This window comes from Atractosteus spatula, chromosome 11 (assembly GCF_055471065.1).
Source record: "Atractosteus spatula isolate fAtrSpa1 chromosome 11, fAtrSpa1.hap1, whole genome shotgun sequence".
Lineage (NCBI taxonomy): Eukaryota > Metazoa > Chordata > Actinopteri > Semionotiformes > Lepisosteidae > Atractosteus > Atractosteus spatula.
The window spans coordinates 35,325,931-35,350,134 of record NC_142716.1 but is presented as its reverse complement, the minus strand read 5'-3'; the positions used below and the strand labels follow the sequence as shown (position 1 = coordinate 35,350,134).

At 37.2% G+C, this 24,204-nt stretch overlaps 1 protein-coding gene across 3 annotated transcripts in view; it reads left to right on the top strand.

Moving 5' to 3' along the window:
- The window catches only part of spata20 (spermatogenesis associated 20), a 127,524-nt gene that overhangs the window by 38,563 nt on the left and 64,757 nt on the right, over positions 1–24,204 (top strand). For all 3 annotated transcript variants that reach the window (XM_088927831.1, XM_088927830.1, XM_088927832.1), the window contains 2 exons: positions 11,492–11,700; positions 18,286–18,485. In XM_088927831.1, the coding sequence (XP_088783957.1) occupies positions 11,492–11,700; positions 18,286–18,485 (409 nt within the window). The remainder of the gene's footprint in view (positions 1–11,491; positions 11,701–18,285; positions 18,486–24,204) is intronic.

Sequence of the window (24,204 nt, the reverse complement as noted above, 5' to 3'; positions counted from 1 at the left end):
CTTTTAACACAGAGGTTTTTAGAACTTGGAAGTGGTATAATAAGATGTAACAGAAACTCAATTTTATGATGGAATTGTGCATTCAAATTGGGGAGCTTTTGAGATAAAAAATCCATACATTTTACCTCCCTACAGGTGTTGAGCTGATCAACCATTGACAAGATGACAAAATTAATTTCAGCTGCACAGCTTTCAGTTTACTGTTCCCAGACAGTGTGAGGAATGCTAACAAGTTCCATTTTTACTGTTTTTGAAATTTCTGATTGGTCTGTTTGAGAAGATTTTTAATTAGCATCGGAGTTTGGTGGCTAGTAGAACCTCACTATTAGTGAGTTGTTGTCATTTATGGTGCCCTCCTGATTTATTCATGACGTATTCATAGTAAAATATTCAACACATACCGATACATTTTGGCCAAACAAGAGCTTCCCTCTGCAAAGAAGTTCAAGCATGGCTGAAATGGATATTCTGGCATGAAATTGATCCAAATTGACAAGGAAATGGTTAACTGTACACAAAATAAATGTTCTTGACTGGCCATCTCAGTCTCTCGACCTCAGCTGAATTTTTCTGGTTTGAACTCAAGAAGGCAGATCACAAACAGAAATCAAAGGTTCTGAAGGACCTAGACCAATAATGCCAGGAGGAATGGTCACAAATCTCCCCACAAGAGTGCCTGTACCTCAGCACACTACAGGAGGCATGTTTTCAATGTATTCTATGCCAGAGGAGGATTTACAAAATGCTAACTACAGGAATGTGAATAAATGTGACTCTTGTGTTTAATACACTTAACTATTTATGAAAAATACAACTTTTTTAGCTCTGAGTAAAACTACTAAGATTAAAGCAAAACATTATCTGATCTGTAAATCTTTTGATTATATTATGTTTCTTTCTGTTTATACAATATTAACATTTAATCGGGGGTATGAATAAATAAGGAGGGCACTGTGTAACCATGATTGTAATACTTATAGATTCTGAATCTTGCCTGTAATTTTTGAGCAGCGTGTTCATATTGTTAGAGTCTTCAGGTTCATGCCCTCAAGTTAGCATTGCCACAGCCTCAGAGTTGTATATGTTTTTATATATTGGTTTACGCTTCCATTATGCAGCTTCTTACATTACTGACTTTGTAGTAAACATCACTTTGGTACCCTCTTCCTCTGCCTTTTTAAAATGCAGTACTTCAGCACTTTTTAAATCCTTATACCAAGAAGGATGGCTCTCATTCAGATTCAAAGGAGACATTTTTAAAAAGCTGAAGCTTTTTGTCAGCATGTTGGGTGGTAATATCAAACTTGAAGTGTCTTTGACTTCAATAACTTACAGTATATGCACTGTAATGGACACTGTGTTGGAAAGTGGATTTGTTAGTGATCCAACTGCAGTTTGGATCTGGGATGGGTGACTTCACTCCTCAAGAGTCTGTGTTCATGTGGGTTTTATAGCTATTTAAAATTTAAAATAGGTCACTAGAGCCATGATAGTCAGAAGTGGAGAAAAGACTGTAGATAAATAATATATAATGTCATATTTTGAAATATACTTTCTGGAAAAGATTCTGCTTATTATGCACCTTCATCTGGTGTGATAAGAGGTCATCACCCTGTTTAACCTCGCAACATCCTTAAGGAATACAGAGAATGCATGAAACATACACGATGACTGAGGGTCTAAAGAGCAAACTGGATGCTGCATTAGCAGCATTAGCATAGACGTCTCTAGGATCTTTAGCCAGCCTGCCCAGAGGAAGGGTGACTCATGTATTGACAGAATGCCCAAACATTTCTGTCTTAATATGGGAATTTTGGTTCCAATTTTGAGTGCCTACAGATTAGTCTACTGTCAGAGTGAATATGCCCAGGCAGGCTGAAAGCCATTCCTTCAACTGGACTGTCTTACATTGTCATTGTATTGCTGCTGTTGGTTGTTGACAGAAGGAATCTTGAAGTTTAGGAGAATTCTGAGAGCAGACTGAGGGAATGTATTCTGAGACTCTGCCACCTACCTAGCTTTGGTACGAGGGAGTGCGAATGACTTCAATTTCAGCACCCTGCATAAGTCAGGATTGACATTTCTGGAAATGTTTCCAGAGGTAAACGGGGTCAAATGAAAAAAAAAACATTTTTCTAAACTGAATTATAAGAGGCCGAGAGCCTACAGGTACATTGCTGATATGTGACACACGGGTTTTGACTCCCTGGCTTATCTAATGTGACATGAGTTTATGGCAGACTGACAGTGGGCCTGAGCTCTCCTGACAGTGCTCATTGGCTGCATCAGTCAGTATCTGAAACAGCACGAGTTGGAACAGAAAAGTTCAATGAGGAGACGATCAAACAACATGATTGCTGATCACTGTTTAGAAATGTTTTGCCGGAAAAGCTACAAACACAGCCATGTTTTATATCTTAACTGCTTCAGACACCTTCCCTGGCCTATGAACCAGTAATATTTTCTAATTTTAATGCTGTTCTTGTCTGTCTGATTTATCAAAATCAAAACAACAGTAACACAAGAACACAAAGCCTATACATTTTCTCCACTTCTTAAGACAAGGAAAAACATGATTAAAAATAATAGCCTTTACCCAAAAAACCTTAACAGCCTTAAATACACAATATAAGGGTTGTGGGCTAGAATAGAATTAAACTGTACATAATAATAAAAATAATAACTTGATGGCTTTTGCAATACTTTCAAAGTAGATGTATGTAGCTGAGTCAAAGCAGATGTGAAAGTGATACACATTGATTACTGTTTGGACCAGACAGAAGTTCAGTCAGATCCTTCATTAAACAGCTGTTTCTATTAGGGGAGCTTAGTCTGTAAGATGCAAGAAAGCACTGCTTATTAGAACTCTCATTGTCATTTCTACTGTAGGCTGCATTACAGAAATGTCTTGTGTTTCTGGTAATCTAACCTTTCTCTTTTCATCTTGCCTGACATAAATTTAAGCCATATTTTGGGTAAACATTCCTCTAATTTGACTCCATTTTACAGAACCTGTTGCCTAGCTGTTTCCAATTGCTTTGTTTCAGGCAGCAGCAGAATTAAAACAGCCAGTCAAGAAAGAAATTGAATATACCTCTGAAAACAGTCATAATTAATTTATATACCCCCAAAGCAGTAGAATATTGCTTTTAGTTTTTTTTTATTTTATTGCCAAAACTTGTAATGCCTTTATCCACTTCTGAGGGTCAAGAAAGTACTTGTTCTAGAATTAAAAATTAGATTCTTTTGAAAAAAAGCTTTACTTCTAACTGAAGACTTTCATCTGAGAAGGAATTTCTGGCTCTCAATGTGCTGTTTTTGAAATTGAAATCTATCAGATGTTCTTTTAATTTGCTTTATCCCACTGCTGGAACTCATTTTTTAAGTTTTAATCATTTGGAGGCAACAGAATGATTGAAGATGATTAATTTATAAGGAAGTCTACATATTTCTGTGCTGATTTTAGATCTGTACTGCTGAGTTTGTGCCTGCAAGAGAAAGTATTTTCTGCTTTCTTGCCAGCCTTCAGATGAAATGCACTAATTTCAAATTTATATTCCTCTAATTTTTTACATATTTTTCTAGTTTTAGAAGTAGATGGGGTGGTGGAACAGTGATAAGCATTGCGAGCTAGGACCCCAGGTTCAACTCCTGGCATGTTTTTGCATGGAGTTTACATGTTCTCCCAATGTTCACATGGGTTTCCTCTGGATGCACCAGTTTCCTCCAAAGACATACTGGTAGGCTAGTTGACTTTTGGGAAAATAGGTTGTGGTATGAGAATGTGTGTGTTTGTGTCTGTGCCCTGTGATGGACTGGTGTCTCATCCAAGGTATATCCTGCCTGGTGCCTTTTTACTTGCCATGATAGGCTACAACTCCCCTGTGATCCTATATTGGATAAGGCGGGTGAAAAAATTGAAAGGATGGATAATGTGTTCTTCTGAAAAAATTAAAAACATGTAATATACTATAGCCTAAACACCACTACACTGAAAACAGTCATGCTTATCATAAGTAAAGTTGATAAAATATGAATGTCACATTTATGTATGCCACAGTTTTCCCTAACTGAAACTGCAATATTCTGAGTGAGGTCTAACCAATGCATTTAATAATATGACTTTGCTTTACAAATACATTGTAAAATATGACCTTCCTATATTTATGTTCTACATATTAAAACATATCCATGTATTTTGTGATAATTGTATTAGTTCCCCACACTGTCTTGTTGAAAAATATGGCGAGTCTAAACTAAATTTAATTTCTTGATTCCTTTCTGTATTGCCTTGTACTTTTGCACATTAAATTTCATTTAACATATGTGCCAAATCTTCAGTTATATTTATGTCCTTTTATATTACTTGTTCTGTTTTTAAAGAATTGCAGTATTGCTTATTTTTGTAACTTTTTAAATGTGTTACCCATTAGAACAATGACACAGATTAGGAAGAGGATTGGCCCTAAAAGTTTCTAAACCGATAAGTTTCTAATCACCCTAATAGTTTTTCTTTTTTTTTTATGAAAAGCTTTCTGAGAGTACAAATATAATTTGTTCCTGACATTGTTTAGTGTGCAAAGAAATCAAGTAGATTAGTTGGACTAGACTGACCTCTTCTAATTCCGTTCCTACAATCTCCTAGAGTTCAGTTTTCATTGAGCTCTTCTGATTTTGATCTTATGATTTTTACATAATTTTAGATGTAATTGAGGGAAGGCTGTTTGTTCTATAATTTCCTAGAAGTGTTTTGCCCCCCATTTTATGAATGTGCATTGCCTTACTTCCTATCAGTAGATCCATTTTTGGAAATAAGAGCCATATGAAATATGCCTGTGAGTGGTTCATAAATAACTTAATAACTTCTCCATTTCCTTGAACACACTTGAGTAAATACCATCTGGTCCAGGCAATTTGTTTGAAATTCTCCAGGTTGCTTTAACACACTGCCCTCTGATATGGTGAAATTATTTAGAGCTGAGTGGGATTTTCTTTTTACCTGTGGTTTGTTATATAAATGTCCTCCCTTGTTAACACCTGAGTAAAGTTATCATTGAAATCTTCCACCATTCCCTCCTCATCTTTTATAATAGATACATTTGTATCCTTAGGCACTTATGCTTTACAATATGCATATTATAGTTCTGGCAGTGATATTAGAGTGAAGGAAAATTAAAATTATTTGATGTTGGATTATTTATTATTTTTTCTGTAAAATATTGTGCTAAAGTAGAAACAAACAAAAACTGAAGGTATGTCTCATACATGGTTGTCAGAAGACAAAATTAAATTGGGTTCAGAAAACATTGGGGAGTGACATGTGAAAATGTTTTCACACAGCTTACCATAATACTGTATTACATCTCAATTCACAGAACATCCACCAATTTAAAGGTGTCCACTTAAACTCTCAAAATAAGAAAAAATTGAGCGTTTTTAGAAATAAATGCTGAAAAACTAATGCTACAGAAGCTTTGATTTTGTAAATTCCACTGCCTTTAGAAATTATATATTATTATTGTATGTTTATGAATGATACAAAATAATATTATGACCATCCCATGTAGCGAGTATTGTAACAGGAAGCAATACGACACCATTTAAAGTTCTGCAGTACAAAACTGACAATAATAAATTAGTCTAAAGCTAGGAGCAGAGATTTGCTATCAAGACAAATCCCCCTCTTGTTGAATTCATTTGCTATTCTAGCAGCAGGTAACGCAAAAAAAGAAATACTGGAAAATGAAAGCAGATTCACAGCAGTTACGTTTAGAATACTGTAAAACTTTTACTTTCAATGTTTTGGACTACTGTGGAGACGTTTGTGTTACTTTTTGAAAACAGCTTTTTAAGGCAAGGTTTTTGAGATATGTTCTGGAAGTGCCCGAGCTAGGGTTAGGGTTAGGGTTTGAACAACACCTAGAGATTTTAGGATGCATTTGCTGCGCTCAAGGATCCATTTGAAATGCAGGAACAGTGTTGTTTTTTTGCTTCCTCTAAAAATTAATTTGGCCCAGTTTTGCAGTTTTTGCTAAGTGCGCACCTGTCAATCAAAACTGGTCAAGAATCAAAAGTTTGAAAAGACATTTTCTTTATGCTCAATTCTCTTACTTATTGCATTTTAACCTGAGAGAAAACATAAGTTTAGCTACACTTGAGTGTTATTTGTAATTCTGACCTGCAGACAGCACAAAACATGTTGAATTCAATTGCTATTCCAGCAGCAGGTAACGCAAAGAAAAAAAGAAATACTGGATAATGAAAGCAGATTCACAGCAGTTACATTTAGAATACTGTAAAACTTTTCCTTTCAATGTTTTGGACTACTGTGGAGAAGTTTGTGTTAGTTTTTGAAAACAGCTTTTTAAGGCAAGGTTTTTGAGATATGTTCTAGAACTGCCCGAGCTAGGGTTAGGGTTAGGGTTTGAACAACACCTAGAGATTTTATGATGCATTTTCTGCGCTCAAGGATGCATTTGAAATGCAGGAACAGTGTTGTTTTTTTGCTTCCTCTAAAAATTAATTTGGCCCAGTTTTGCAATTGTTGCTAAGCGCGCACCTGAAAGCACACTCTCTACATGCTAAGCTGTCTTAATTTTTGTATTTTAAACCCAAGGAAAATGATAAGCTTGGGTAAACATGTTTTTTTTTAATAATCCTGACCTGTAAATGGCACAGATCTTGATTGTATTCGAAATTCCAGCAGAGAGTAGCATGAAAAACATACTGGAATATTTAACCAGATTCACATCAGATACATTGAAATGCCATGAAACTGCCACTTTAAGTGTTCTGGAGTACTTTGGGGTCACTTAGGTATACTTTTGACCACAGTGTTGTAAAGCATTGTTCTTGGTATATGTTCTGGAAGTACCCCACCTAGGGTTAGGGGTTAGACATTTTGTGAAGCATTTTGCTAGACTTGCATGTTATTTTTAATCCTGACCAGATGGCACAAAAAATGTTGATTTTATTCACCATTTCAGTAGCAGGTAACACGAAAAATAAATACTAGAGAATTAAAGCAGGTTCACAGCAGTTATATTTGAAGTGCCATAAAACTGCTACTTTCAATGTTTTGGTCTCCTTTGGAGTCATTTGTGTAATGTTTTGAACACAGCATTTCAAGGAAAGTTTTTTGCTATACAGTACATCTCCTTTGGAGGTATGTCATAATGTTATTTGCATACATTAGCAGTCATTAGGATTAATGATTATATGGAAGTGAATGAATTTGGAAACACATGAGAACTGCTAGTTGTGCCATTTTCCATGTGTTAAGTTGCAGCTGCTGCCATTATTGAATAGTGGAGGTGTTCCCAACATGCATTGAGGGTTACTTACTATATGAGAACACATTACTGCTCTTTCCCAAATCGTTCTTGGTTTTCAAGAAAAAATGTTTCCTTTGACTTCTATCCCAATTATCACTCAGCACTTAGCTCATTATGATTCTTTCAAGGCTATACAGTATATTGTGTATTCCATCCAGTCTATCTTATTTCTAAAAGCTTTAGCTGCCTTGAGATTTGGAATCAGTTCAGTAGTTCCAAGTCTTTAAAACACATGTAGTCTGTAACACGCACTCTGTAAAACTCACATCTGGCAACCCACTGAAGCTAAGCAGGTGTGAGCCTGGTCAGTACCTGGATGGGAGACCTCCAGGGAAAAACTAAGGTTGCTGCTGGAAGAGGTGTTAGGGGGGACGCTCACCCTGCGGTCCATGTGGGTCCTATTGCCTCAGTATAGTGACAGTGACACTATACTGTAAACAGGCGCCATCCTTCGGATGAGACGTAAAACTGAGGTCCTGATGCTCTGTGGTCATTAAAAATCCCAGGGCATTTCTTGAAAAGAGTAGGGGTGTAAACCCGGTGTCCTGGCCAAATTATCCCATTGGCCCTTACTAATCATGGCCTCCAAATAATCCCCATCTATGAACTGGCTTCAACACTCTGTTCCCCTCCCCTCTGATAGATGATGTGTGGTGAGCATTCTGGTGCACTATGGCTGCCGTCACATCATCCAGGTGGGGCTGCACATTGGTGGTGGTGGAGGGGAGTCCCCATTACCTGTAAAACGCTTTGAGTGGAGTGTCAAGAAAAGCACTATATAAGTGTAAGCAATTATTATTATTATTATTAAACCAGCAGGGTGCACATAACCCAATCCAGATTAATATAATGGGTGATGCAGTATTCATATTGAATGTACAGTAATATGCTTCATGCAGTTCCACAGGAGTGATCTAGTTGTGTTGCATGTAATCAATTTTCACAGTTTCGTGACTCATTTGACTTGTTGTGCAATGTAATTGGTTTGGATGGGATTGTGTGAAACAGATCCGTGAAGGAAGTGGCACAACATGGACAAGATTAGAGTGATGTGAGCTGTTTGCAGAAATAAACTTAGGCTTTGAAATTGTTGACACTCATTAAAATTGCCTGTAAGGTATTTCTTTTTGGCCCAGTTTCTTGGAGGAGCAAATGACTCTTAAGCCAATGTTAAGTACAATAGTCTTGGAGATCCAAATGTAAACTGATTATGCTGAAAGAGCTGTGCATGCAGTAACTCTCTACTAATGCCGGCTCACACTGGCAGATGGCAGGCTGGATAGCAAGGGAACTGTGGTTGTCATGCTGGAACAATACTGTGTCGTTATTGTGTCTAAATGGCTGTTAAGGCCAGTGTGTACTCTGTACTATGACCTGGGGCATTGCTGGCACAAATGGCATTTTCAAATGACCAAGTGTGACTTATTAACCTTTTAGCATAGGGTCAAAAGATAGTGATGTGTTGCATTTCATCCTTTTTTCACATTAATTTATTTATCCAGAAAACTGTTTCGAAGGTGTCCTTTCAAAAACAGATACAGTAGATTGTTGCGTTTTTCCTTGTTTTTTTCATACAACATTTCCATGTTAATACTTCATTATCTGCTAGTAGTAAAATAAATAACTGCTTAGAATTCTAAATTTAGTGATTGAGAAAACATGTAATGGAATTGTTTTACTTTTTATCTTAAGAAGATTCAGTTTTCCAAGTTAAAGTAGCACTGTACGGGGACAGCGAGCTGATAAAATGGTTTAATTCCTCGAAATTGAAGGTGAGAATTCTGTGAACATTAATGGACGTGATTTACAGCAATGAGTTTGTAGACGAATCCAGTGTTTGAACATGTGAAAAGGGAAAAATACGCTAAGCCGGGGGAAGTGGGATATTGTAGTAAGCACTGTATTTATTTATATATGCTACTGGATTGTTTGCACAGACAGAAATAGGTTTCAAGGACATCACAAAGCACTATAGTTGCACTTGTTCTGTTGAATAGTACTAGGAAACCATGCACATTGAGTCTCGTCAATTCTCACTGACTAACATACTTTAGATGTGATAGATTTGATATCTGCAACGGTTTGTGTGGCAAGACTGTCTTAATGAAAGGTTTGGCACTGTCACTCATAGTGTAGAATTATGTAATGTAATATGTTCTTTGCTTTGACAAGAAAATCCATTCTTGAGACTGTTTCTAAACTGGGCCAGAACTGCATACTTTTCTTGTGAAGGAAGTGACTGCTGCAATCTAACGGTATAAAGAGAGAAAGTGACAACACCCTTCAGCAGCACGCTGGGAATGATGACACTGTTGGAGAGACTTGCAGAACAGCTCTGCTTTCCTGTAGCTGTGTCTGAGCTTTAGATTGTGATGTTGGGAATGACATACTGTATCACTTCACTTGCCCGTTCACTTCCAATGTTAGCAGCCTTTTATCATCTCTTTTCTCACCTACTCCTTTCATTAACACTGATAATTTTAATTGACAGTTTTTAAAGAAGCAATAATTTCCAATTGCATTCATCATTTTGAGCACTCAGTTTCCAAAATCTTATTTTACGCAATTTGCAAGATCTGTTTTCATTTTTGGTATTAACTTCCTGTTTCCTTACTGTAATACAGAAAGTGCTTGTCTCTCTGCGAGGCTCTTCTGATGTGAAAGTGTCACTATGCAGGCGAAGGACCCAAAGGAATAAATAACAGTAGATGATAGCAAAAGTGTAGGACTCAGGATTTCATTTCCATCACGACTGAAACTTCCTGACCACAACAAACTATGGAAAGATAGCTAATAGTCAAAATGGGTGGCAAGATGGTGTAGTGGTTAACAATGCTGCCTTAAACCTCTTGGGTCCAGAGTTTGATTCCAGGCTGGGGTGCCTTCTGTGTGGAGTTTAGATGATCATCAGTGGTCACTTGGATTTTCTTACAGTTTCTGGTTTCATCTCACATTACAAAGATGTAGCATGTTGACTTAAGTTAATACGTGTGGTGCTGTTACCCTTTCCAGGAAGAAGCAGCTTTCTGACAATGCATGGTGGAACAGTTAAAGTAATATGGCGAGTGTATTCAGAAAAATAATCAGAGAAGACATATTAGAGCAGAACATACAAAATATAAGATTCCGGGAGTGATTCAGGTATTTGCTTTTCTTGTTAAACTCATTGTCTTGTAGCAGCACTGTGATTAATTTACAGTAATTGTTTGCATTGAAAACCTAAATATGTGCAATTCTGAAATTGTATAATATTTCCAAACAAACATATGCATTATATGCTATAATTATTTATTTTAATATTAAATTATGCTAAACCTGCTTATGACTCACTTTAGTACTATTACAGGATGCTTCAGCAAAGTCTGTCCCACCTTCAAGTCTGTGGAAAACTCTCAGTCCAGTTTTCAGTCATACTGTACATGCTCTATCAATGAAAACATAACAGACATGCTAAGGGTTTTCTCTCAGGGTTTACTCTCAGAATGCATTCACACTGTTAGGGGCCATTCCTCTGTTACTGTTGGGGTGGTTGTAAAGGAAACTTGTTAATCAATAGACTTCATTTAATGTTGCATCTATCTGACTAGGTTGTCCTTTTATTAAAAAGAAGAAAAAGCATTTCATTTACAATAACTTTGCTTAAACCGCCCTTTCCAATACCTATAAATATGCAAAATATGGCTTTGAAACCATAGACAAAAAGTGCAGCTTTTAGAGATATAACACTGACTGTAACTCGGGAGTGTGAGTACTGATGTCTGGCTTTCAGAAACATAATGTTATTTTTTATCATTTTCAGAGAATTTCATTCATATGTAAAATATAGTAGTTATTTTAATATCTTGATAAGTTTAACCACTGAGAATACATGCAATCTTGTTTTCTATAATATGGGGTCCATAGAGTTGCTGTCATTTGTAAAACAGTTATTTTTTCTTTTCTCCTTTGACTCGGTAACACAAGTGTTTTCCTATTTAATGGAGTCCTGAATTCTGTATTATGAATGTAGTTTGATTACCTGTTAAAAGCAGCAAGCATTTAGCCTGATTGCTGAGTGCCGTGTAGCAGGTGGTTTCTTTCTGGTATTTGTTATGTACTTGCAGTGGTGCCTGTGCTCAAGTAGTTCAATAAAGATTGTTTCTATGTTTTCTTTTCAGAGCCTCCCCAATTTTGGGTTTCCTGGATGACTATGCCTTTGTGATTGCGGGGCTGTTGGATCTGTATGAGGCCTGTCTGAAACCTAGCTGGCTGGAGTGGGCAGAAGTGCTGCAGGAATGCCAGGATGCACTGTTTTGGGATAAGGAGGGCTATGGCTACTTCAGCAGCGATCCCAGTGACCCTGAGGTGCTCCTGGACCTCAAAGACGGTGAGCTGCTGGAGAGCCTTGAATACCGCCCTTGGATTTCTGGTTAACGGCGACCTCTGTCCTATTACATGTGGTTAAGTTGCAGTTCAAGGGCTTCTGACAAACCTGATTTGTTGGGCAAATGTTGATGGTAAACCTGACTGAGCAGAGTGAAGCCCCACCAGGCAAAAGCAATCAATTTTGAGAGCTTGATTGCTTCTAACTCCGAAATATAAAAATAGCATTGCAGGTCCCTGTTAAGTATTTACAGTACATCATTTATACTAAGAATGTTTTTACTAAGTTAGTCAGAAGACATGTGGTATGGTAGCACACTTACAACTCCAGAGCTGTGGTTGTGATTCACACCCTGGCTCTGTTTATGTGGAGATTGCATGTGTTCTCACGTCTGCATGGGTTTTTATTAGGTACTCTAGTTTCCTTCACCAAAGTCATGTTGTTTAGGTTAAGTGGTATTTTTAAATTGTCCTTTAAAGATAAAGATTTAAATTTAAAGGTATCAAGTGCAGGCTGTATACTGTTAGCACCCTATGCCTTCTGGAATAGGTTCCAGATCAGTATGACCCTGACTGAGCAAAGGGGTTACTGAAAATGGACTGGACAGATAATCAGGAGACAAGAAAAAACTAATGTTATAATTGAATAATGCTGAGAATCCAAATTCAAGACAATTCCTAGAAAAGCATTAGCTGTACCATACCTTATCAATTTGAGTTTCCCATCACTGCTTCACTAACAGTTTGTTGTTGGCATCTAACTGCCTGCAATAATTGTGTGCACATCAGATTCTCTCTGGATCAAACGGACAAATGCATTCCTGCACCTGATGTTCTTAATCATAATCTGAAAACTGTAGTTTGTCTGTTCATATAAAAGTACGGAAAAACAAACATCCGAAGAAGGCTCTACGAGCAAAATGTTGTGTCTCTTTTCTTTCCTTTCAGCATGAAATAAATCTTTGCCTGTTCCTATAATGAAAATAAGCTATGAATTAATAATAAACCTAAACACAAAGAGCAATTTTGAAAGGTTGATAAAAGAATCCTTAAAAAAAAATGCACAATAATAGTCATATTTTGAAACTAGAAGTCTTGTAATTTTAGAAATCCAAACAATGTTTTGTATCCAGTGTTCAGATTATTCGCTATTATTGTCCAATGATCAATATAAGTCAGAAACTCTGTTAGGGATAATAATTAGGCATTAAAAATGTAGATGAACACATCAGCCAGCTACAACTTTATGCTGTGAAACTTAATTTTGGGATATAATGAACCTTTTTCAGTTCTCACTCTACATAATCAGATGGTATTCATTTAGCTGTACAGTAGAACATGAGAAATGTAGAATGAGAAAATGTAGAGACACCTGAAAACAAACATCTTTGTAAAATCCATACTATCTAGCAACAATAACAATTGAGCACTTTCTACATTAGGTCGTTGTGCTGCATTCTTCTGCAAATTGTTCACTGTCATCTCAACATAGCAATTCAATTGCATATATTGAAATATGCACTGACGGGAGCCCAGGTGTACAATTTGTTTCTTTATTAATTTTGACATTTATATATTTATTTTTAATTTTGGCAGGTTTGGTCCTCCATACTCTCTCAAACTCATTTATAGTACTCTTTATAGCTATCCTGTCAAGATGTTGATTGTGCTAGTTGTCTGCTGTACTGTATTTCTTGTTTTTTTCCAGAATAATAGAAAGAACTAAAAAGATTGAAACAATAGTAAGAACTGTAAGTAACGCATTGACACATGAAGTTGTTAATTTTAAGTAGCTGTTTATAGCAGGGTGGTTTTAAAGATTTTAAAGATCTAGTACTTTCATAACTCATTTCTTGTGAGTACTGTAATTTTACAGGATGCATTTTATAAGGGGCTAACAATATTCTTCTACAATACAGATAAGGAGATAATAATATTGCAAAATATGTCATTTCAAAGAGAAGACATAAACTCTTGGCAATCCCTGTTGGTAGTGTCAGCAGGGTCTCCGTCTCACTCAGCAATCCTCTTGGAGGCAGAAATGACTCCTCCATGCAGATAAGACGTAAATCTTCTTTAACAGTGACACATTTGCTATATTGGCAAGTTTCATAAAACGGTATGTGTGTAGTTCATTGAGGTAAAACCTTATTAAAAAAAATGGCAAAATAATGATGGATTATGTTTCAGGTTATTCTTAACATTCAGTTATTTTCTTTAAATTAGTATTTCCTGTTCCGTTCTTAGTGTTAAACAGTGTGACAGTAGCTTCTCTTGTAGCTCAATAAATAGAGTTTTAAACCCGTTATTTTTTAGCTGATTTTATTCAAAGAAAATGTATTTGTGAGTGGATGCAAGGTAAGCTCACAAAGGCATTAACAGTAATGAGACAAGTTATGTTTAAACAGCAAGCCTGGCCAGTGCCTGGATGGGAGATCTCCTGGGAAAGCTAAGGTTGCTGCTGAAAGTGGTGTTAGTGGGACCAGTATGGGGCTCACCCTGCGGTCTACTGTGTGTGGGTCCTAATGCCCCACTATACTACACTATGGGGACAGTATACTGTAAAAAGGACCCATCCTTCGGAATAGATGTAAAACTGAGGTCCTGACTCTCTGTGATCATTAACAATCCTAGGGCATTTCTTTAAAAAAGTAGGGGTGTCACCCTCTTACCAATCAAATAATCCCATCCATGAACTTAATTCATCGCTCTGTTCTCCTCCCCACGATAGATGATGTGCAGTGAGTGCACTGGTGGATCTTGTCTCATCATCCAGATGGGAGCTGCATATTGGTGGTGGTGGGAGACCCAATTATCTGTAAAGTGCTTTGAGTGGATCAACCTTACCAAGGTTTTACAAGATCTGACTAGAAAGTGTTAAAACTACTGATGTATTGATCTTGGTGTGGTATATTCAATAATGTTGCTTGGAGGGTTTACCAATATTTTCGTGCATCAGTTCTGAAGCTGCTTTAATTGTATATATTTTTCCTTCTGTGCTTTGTGAATTAAGTGTGAAGTAACTGCTGGAATACAGTTTTTTTTTACTAGATTGGAAATACCACCCTGGTGCTAGAGTGTCACTTCTGCATTTCTGTCAGATGCCACTTTATGGATTGACATTGGCTCATTTTCCGTGTGTCACACCATGGAGTCTTTAGATACCAGACTGGGGAGTAATGAATTTGGAATTTCGTAACATACAGTATGAAAATGTCTGATTTTGTGGTTTATGTTGGATTTAATAATTACATCTCATCGTGTAGATAGAAAACATGAATATGTGTTGGATATACAGTACCTAACTGCTGTTTTTTTTTTTTTGTTTGTGGGAGAGTGGGGTATTTGTCTGGCTTTGCTCTTTGTTTTCCTATGACACTGCTGTCCTATCCTCCTCTACCCCATAAGCAAATGATGGGTGTGAGGGATCAATTATTTTAGCTTGTGTTTTTCAGTGAAACAAATAATTGTATAAAACATGAAAGATGTACTAAACAAATAATATAAAATGTTTGACTTCTAGGATCCATAGTGCCAGTGAGGGGACAGCGGAAGCTTGTAGTGCTGCTACTGTTGCAATCAAAGCCTTGTTACATCAAGGGTTCTGTTGTAGCTATTTGACTGCATATTGTATGGGGTCCTTAGATAAGAACTTGGAGGGGAGTACTCCTGGGACTGGGTGAGGAGGGATTTGTGTAGGATAGTTTTTTGCATTATATTAAATCTAGTATAACTCAAGTTCATTTGCAATTTTAATTCCATCAGTTTTGCTGTGCCAATTTAGAATAGATTATATTAATAAGAATCTTAAGAATCTATTACAACAAACCAATGAAGAAAGTACACAGAGTACTGCTAGAAATAATATCCATAACTCCTGTCCCATCCATACACTAAGTACTGTATCATACCAGTTTCTCTGTAGAGCAGCAGCCATGTTTCACGGGCACAGAATCATATTGGAGTGCTGATCAATAACTGATTCTCTATTCATTGTTATTACCTAGGATAATTTTTATTTCAGAATTAACATTTTATGACGCTTTATGGAAATCAAAGTACTGTATGTAATTCCATATACTGTACCTTTGTGTTATCAGCTGTCCAGAAATCAAGTATGTTATTTAAGCAAGATTCTCCTCATGTGATTGAATTTTATTGTCTTTTAAAATGCCATTGTTTTGCCTTTTTTTCTTAGGAATGACTAGGATAACAGATTTAGGTCATTTTCTTTATTTACAGTTGCCCTTATTTGTTTTGAGCCTTGAAAATTATGTTCATCCCAGTTCAGCACTTGTAAGATTGGCCTCATTCCTTCAAGTCTACTTTTCTTTTATAAACTATAAACCCTAATTTTAGGCTGAGGCTTTAAAGATTCAAAATATACATCATCAGGTGCAATACTGTGGTCCCAATTTTCCAGAGATTTCATTACATGTGGTACTGGTTTTCAAAAAGGCATTACTAGTAGATGTAGTCAAAGTGTCCTAGTAACTTGGCTAAGAGGGCATTCATTAACTGTTTCAATCCTATTACATTCAGCAATTGTATTCCCACAGTATCCCAATTTATATGTGGAAAGTTGAAATCACCCAGTAATATACCACCATCTTTGCTACATACCTTCTTGATCTTATCATGCAGAGACTGAGTCCATGTCAGCATTAGTTGGTCTATGGCATACATCTAGTTCATTTTCAGTTTCATATAGATACTAAATTGATACTAAATTGTCTGTAATAATAATAATTAATAATAATTATAATTGCTTACGCTGATATAGTGCTTTTCTGGACACTCCACTCAAAGCGCTTTACAAGTAATGGGGACTCCCCTCCACCACCACCGATGTGCACCATCCACCTGGATGATGCGACGGCAGCCATAGTGCGCTAGAACACTCACCACACATCAGCTATCAGTGGGGAGGAGAGCAGAGTAATGAAGCCAATTCATAGATGGGGATTATTAGGAGGCCATGATTGGTAAAGGCCAATGGAAAATTTGGCCAGGACGCCGGGGTTACACTCCTACTCTTTTCGAGAAACGCCCTGGGATTTTTAATGACCACAGAGAGTCAGGACCTCGGTTTTACGTCTCATCCGAAGGATGGCGCCTGTTTACAGTATAGTAAACTGTACCCTCTTGCTTTATTTTTCTAGCTTTTAGATTATTTGTGGGGATGCTTCCACTGTGCAGTATGTACACCCTGTCCCTGCAATTGTATTTTATGGGCACTCGGTTATCTTTCTGCCGGTCTTGCTAGAAACTGCTGTTGGTTTGGATTACTCCTGAGGAAGCAAAAAAACAGAAGTCACCTGAGAATAAATTGTTCCTCAGTCCCTACAAGCAACTAGAACTGAGTTCCAGGATCAAAGCCATTTCATTTTTTCACTCCTTTCATTTATTGATTTGTGTTTTTGAAATTGAGAAAAACCCAAAGCTGAAAACATTTCAACAGTTTGCAAAAAAACAAAACAGAGAACAAACAAAACTGCTCCTATTGTAGCTGTTTCCTGTCTGTGCAACACCAGCCTGTGCCCCACAAACACATACTCAACTGCAGAAATGTATTTTATAAATAATTGTACAGTTTTATATTTTATTAAGATACAGAACTCTGCCAATCTATGTGACTGGATTGTGTGTCCATTTTGAAAGCCTGACTGATCCCCCCTGTGGACTGAAATGAGGACATTCATGTCATTTCAACAGTAATCTGAGAAATGTTCCAACCCACAATGAACAACAGCTTTTATTCCTGATCATCTTCTTCTGAAATGCAAACAACCAATTTTCTGCCTCTCTTAAGTGGATTTTCTAGCAGTGAGGTTCAACTGCAACACTTGTGCTGAACCCAGACTAATGGGTTGGGCACAGCACGAAAACACTCCCCAGCACTCAGCCTGTCGATCCGATTAGCCAGACAGACTGTGAAAACCACAGTGCTGTCAGCAGCCCACACAGGAGACTGTGTAGATGCAGAACATGTGCAGAATAGTATTGGTTTTTTAATGCAACAACCTTAAAACAAGAAATATCCAACTTTATAAATTGTTTATTACAGGTTAGTGAATGAGAAGTTATGCTTACTTATTCCCTAATTTTTCAGTAATTCACTACAGTATCCACCCATGCAATTCAGCATTACTTTAGCAGTTAAATCATGCAGTACGTGGTACAGGGTGAAAGTAAAGGGATGCACTCTGGGATGTGTACCTCCTGGCAGTAACCTATGAGAAGTAGTCTGACAATTTGGTCTTTGCCCAACAGAGGGAGTCAAATTTCAGAATCATTGCTTGATCCTCATTTTGATAGATTTATGGCATTTCCAGTGTCAGTGATAGCTATCTCCAGCCGAGGAGTGGATCCCCTACTTTCCAGGATGCAGAAATGAAAGAGAACATCTTGATTATGGTAGGTCACGTAAAAACTGACCCTCTCTAATCAGACTGTCAGTAAGAGTATCGTCAACGACAGCTCTGCCTTTGAGTGTCCAAAGTATCAATCTTTCAGTCAATAAGCACAGTACTTCTGCTGTCCAGGGCTGGTATTGACATGTCCCTTTTCTGTCTGTTGTCTTTTCTAGATCAAGATGGAGCAGAGCCCAATCCGAACTCAGTGTCTGCCTCTAACCTACTGAGACTATCTCACTATCTGGGTAGGACAGAGTGGGTAGAACGATCACAGCAGATCCTGGCAGCCTTCTCTGACAGGCTCATTAAGGTGCCTATTGCCCTGCCGGAGATGGTCCGAGTGTTGATGGCACACCACCACACTCTCAGACAGGTACTGACCGCATGCACGTTTACAGTTATATTCATAAAACAGAAACATTTTTAACCCATGAAAGCCTGAACATCAAGTGTAAATGTGGGAGAGGAACAGCTGTACTGTTTTGTGTTAAGGCATACTTTAAAGGATGGTTTCAGGTGTTATGTAAGTACGGTGCCCTAAAAAAGTATTTGGAACAGCAAGATAAAAACTTATTTTTGCTTTATAGTCAAACAGTTTTATTTGACTTTAGTCTAATTTGCAATAATGAGATTAAAGCGAATGGTATGTATTTGTGGGTGATTCTACTGTATGTGCAGATTTGATCAGATTAGAACAAAATATATACTTTGCGTTTAAGGTATCAAACCCAGTTTGAAATCAACCCATTGAATTCAAGTGACCATACGTATCAGGACACATTCACTTTACATACATTCAGCATGTAAAATCATACTCAAGTGGATTTAATTCTGAATTGGTCTAAGAATTTCCACTTTTTTCTCCTGAAAAGCTCTTTAATTTGGGTCATTGTCTTACTGCATGGTGAAGCACCGCCAAATAAGTATTGAAGCATTTTCTCTTACATAAACAGAAAAAAAATATATCTGTAAAGTACAGAATTAATTCAGCTGGTACCATCATTAATTACATCATCAAGAAGAGTGAGCCAGTTCCAGTGTTGGCCAAGCATTAAACAATTGTTTTAATTACTGCTTTGTAATGCATTTTACAGTCTGCAAATATGGTGATGTGCCTAAAAAATAAATAAAAAGAAAAAAGCTATTGGAAGCAACAAAACTGAGAGACGCCTCAAAGCAGATGCTTCTGCATTTCCCTGATACCTGCACATGCACAGGATGAAGTAGAGAAGCTCTCAAATCATCATCGTCATCATCAGCTTGTAAAAAAAGTATTGGTTTACAGCAGGAAATGTATTTTGAGGAGCTGGTATTGGATATAAAACAGTGTCAGTCTTAGCTGATTCCCTTGTCATGCTGAAGAGGCATGTGAAAAGGTTGAATGGGTAGCAGGTGAGCTTGTTAGATCCAGAGAGAAGAGCCTGGCATAGCACTAAGATGCAGAAGAGACACAGGGCCATGAGAAGAGAGCTCTCTCCCCTTTTCACGTTGCCAGCATCTCTTTGATTAAAGGAGAAGTCTCCTTCTTTCCCCATTTTAGTTTTTTAGTTCAGCTCACTATATTTTTAGATTTGCCAGTGTTTTTTTTCATTGTGTTGATTGAAATTACTGAGCACTACTGATAAGACAATAATCTCAGCTGAAATCAGTCGCTGAATACTTGATCTTTCTGAGTCTTTGAGAAAATTCTTTAAAGGAAATATTGGAATTCTTATTCTTATATTCTTTACTATTGGAAATATTTTAATATCTTTACATGACAGCTTGATAAGAGCAGTGTTGTAAGTGGGTCTCACTGTATTGTTTTGCAATGCAGTTCAGTTGTACCATATTCTCACCTGGCTTTTCACTGTATTGTGTTCTAACAGCTCATTGCCTGTGGCCATCCTGAGGGGTCTGTTCTAGTGGTAAAATAAAATACAGTATATGTATTGTGGGATGTATTGTTATGGATATAAGAATGAAAGTTAAGGCTTGAAAGTTGAAGTGTATTTTAAGTAGGTGCAGGTTGAAACAGTTCAGGGCTTGAGACACATTTCTGTAATCACAGCCAGGGAACACAGGTGTGTAGTGTAACACTTTTTTCCAGTATATTTCAAAGATGGGCTGTTTATCAGAAAGACAGAACAATGTGCCTTTTGTTATCAGTGCTTTCAAACTATTCTCTCCTAAAAATTATCTCCATTCTGCAACCCTTACAGTTATCCTGCAAAGATGGAGAATAGGGGACGAGGATAAGACAACTATAGTCAAATAGATTCTAACAAAAATCTATTAATCCAATTAATGCTGCTCATAGATCGATCCAGTTTGTAGCCCATCAGTTCATTAGCTGTGTGAGTGCACAACAGGCTACCATTAGCAGGTTCTCTCCTGCTGAGGGTAATTCATTCTATAAATATATTTTATAGAAACATAAGAGTAGTCCTGTATTCTTTATACATTTAATATTCATGTGTATTTATTAACAAGAATATAATTATATCCACATGATTAGCAAGATATTAAGTGTGATCACACTTCACCCACCCCTCATGAAAGTCTGTATCGGGGAGACCTCCAGCATCTCCTGCAGTGATGATGTGGTTCTTCAGATTACGGCAGGGATGTGAGTTGAAGAAGCACTTCTAACACAAAAGGTGGTGGGTGGCTGAAAATCTGCAGGGCCATTTTGTTGAAGTAAATTCTACCAAACCTTTGAAGAACTGGCTGGATAAGATCTTTGAATTAATAAACTGTTAAGAAGCAGTACATACCATGACTGTTTCACTGAGGCATGCAACGGGTGTATACATAAGAAAAAAATACCATACAAGAACATAGTAAGAATTTTCATGCGACATTTCTATAGAAAAAAAAAGTCAATTTGTCCAGCAACCTCTCATTCGTCATTATTGCTAAAACTGACAAACATTCACCAGCCTGAGCATTGCATGAGGGTGTTTTTAACTTCAAAGAAAAATACTTTTAATTGCTCCTTTTCCTTGTAGATCATCTGAGTTTATCATAATTTTGCATAGAATGAACTACTGCCATAAAGATTAGGATGCTTCCAGAGTTTTATATTGTTAGTGGTGATTGTGTCTGTCTCTGTAATTCTGTAAGTTTTAAATCTTATTTCCTGTAAATCTGAATCTTTTTGGATTCGATGAGTCAGAAACAAAATGAATATAAAATTTCTCCACACTCTTAACCTCAAGGCACTTCTATGTTTGGTCATCTGAATGTTCTTGTCTCAGCCTTTTCTGACTTTATTCATGCAAACTGAGGTCTGATACCCCTTTACACAATCCAGCAAATGGTCAGTTGTTTTACAAATCTGTAGAATAGAAAACCTGTTGGGTTGGGTTTACCGCAATGGAACTTCACACCAACTCAGCCTGTTGGGTTTACCGCTACCGGGACATCCCTTATTTCTTATCTCATCTCAGGTGCCCCACCTGGGGATAACCCTCCTGAAATACCCGGTCGACCGCTTCCCTGTAGCACGGGATTACCCAAGCTCTCGCTCTCAAATACTCACAATTCCTCGAGAGTGTCTAGTTCCTCCTAACAGCAGACGAGAGACTTCGGGACTTTTGTTAGAAAAGAGGAGTCCTTACCTCTAATAAAGGTGCTGTTTCAGACCGTCTCTCCTGTTGTCGGGGGTCCTTCGGCCTCTGGGAATCCTGTCCGTGACGCCAAAATTGTTGAAATAAAAGTCCTGAACTCAGGTCCTGGTTTAATTGAGAGCAGTGAGCTTTATTATGTATGCATATAGGAACAGCACCAGTGCAAAAGGACAGTGCAGCTCAGAGTTACAGTGGTACTTTCCCCAGTTTATATACCATGATCAAAATAAGTTACTGAGCTTAGCTTTAGGCTCTTCAGGAAACAGATTAGAACAGAACATTCTCTGAAATTCTAAATATTAAATTAAATATGGATTTAGAGCAAGCAGTTTACAGCACCGGATATTCCTGCGACAGGGAGTTCAAGAAACTTGAGAAAGTTGATGGTTATTCATAGCACTGCAGCAGCCTCACTAGGAAAGTGTGGTTAAACTGTACTGAGCTTGACCTAATGCACATATTACAAAAAACAGCAAACCAGCCTTCTCCAGGCAATGCCCTTATAACAGAATTCTATTAACTCTTCACTGTCAAAGTTCTTTTCCTGTTTTTGTACCTGCTCTCTTATTTCAAGTTGGTTCTTATTTTTCTTCCTCATTGTCCTGCACTAGAAAGGATTGACAACATTTTTAAATAAGTTTACATTTTTCTCAAAATTTCAAAATAAAAATGTCACCAAGTGCTATTACATGTTTTCTAGTTCCACTCAACATATCATCCACAAGATGGCAATAGAGCTGTCACCGCTTTTGATGTTATTTCTTCTAGCTGATTAAATTGCACGCCAATTGTGTGCACTGGGTAGATTTTCACCATGCAGTTGCAATACAAACCCAAAGCAGAGCTCAGTCTAGACGTGTACCATTGCCCAAGCAACCAGATAACACTATGAAACTAGCACACAGTGTATCGCAAAAAAATGGGAAAGTAAACAGGCATCATTACTTCTTATCTCTGGGAAAAATACAGTATTACAGATCTGATATATTCATTAATTTGTTAGTTAAGTAGCAATAGTATTTTCTTTGTTTCTGTGTAAGAGCTTAAAGAGTGTGCAGGGCATTGCATACATAGATAATGTGCAGATGGACAGAATGGCCTTTGTTCATTTGAAATCTTTCTAATGATCTTAATAGGACTGAGAAGGTAATATTCCCTTTAATGACCCTCTAAAACATTCTTATGGTTTTTCCAAACCCTGCGGTTATAATATCTGTGGTCATATTGTTATTACTGTTATTGCTGCCCGGAAGTATTTATCCAGGGCTGAGCTGGATTTGATTTGCTGTATTGCTACTCTGCGCAGGTGGAATGGAGAACCTTGTTGCCTTGCATCTATAGGCAAATGGTGTGACTGTGAGGACCACTGCATCAGTGACAGCACTGAGAGGTTATTATTCAAAGATTTAAGAGCACAGTGAACTCCACAAATTTGCTCTATAACTTGTGTAACCACCCATATTTTTCACTTGTTGTATGAACTATGAAGGAGTTACAGTTCTGAGAATAAAAATTCGAAACTGTATGGAATATATTGCTCAGAATAGCTTAAGATCTTGTAAACATTTTAAAATTACTCTGGCAATTTCAATTTACAGTATCCTGTCATTTTTGGTGATTAACTCACTGACCCATGTCATTTTACTTTGTACTTGTATCAAAAGTAAATTTAGACCACTCAGTTTTTTTCTACTCCATTTTTCTTTTTTGTTTTAAGAATATATTTAACACTCTATTTGACCCTTCACAGACCATATCTTATGAAGATAGTTTCCTTTACCTATTGTTCAAAGTGAGCTATGAGTACTTTATTAAACACTTTTGGACACATAAGGGTTATTTATAAGAGTATATTCAATGTTAAAATCATGTGTGAGGGTGAGAGTGGAGAATAGTGGTGTTGTTGCTGACACAGTCAAAAAGTTGCTGCATGAGGTTTCTCTTGTAGTCTTTCTGTATTTTAGGGGTCCTTATATAGAAACTTGGAGTTTGGCAGTACTACTGAGGGTGTTGGGTTTCTGATATTGGTTTGTGGGAGGTGAGGAATGATTATTTTTTAATTTTGTATTGTTTTATTTTTATGTATGGAAAATAAAATGTCATTCAAACTTTCTTCACCGATAGTTTAGAAAATGTGTTATAAACAGTTTGAAATCTTTAATTTCTACCACTGTTTTGTAAAACATTTGTTAATTTAAAGATCTCCTTTTCTTAATTAGACCCCTTTTTTAAAAAAAAACAAAGATTCTTCAATCCTTTGTTGCAGAAACACTTCAGGGGTACAGTTGCTCAGTTGTTTAGCAATCAATAATGTGTCCAGTCTCCCTTCAACTTGTCTAATAAACTGCTGCTTCCCTACAGCTGCCTAAACAGGCCTTAACAAGTTACCGATTTAATGGCATACAGACACAGGTAGGAGTTATGCATTCTCCTAATAAAGCTGTGTAAACACCAGACACATCTTCACTGACAGAGTGCTGA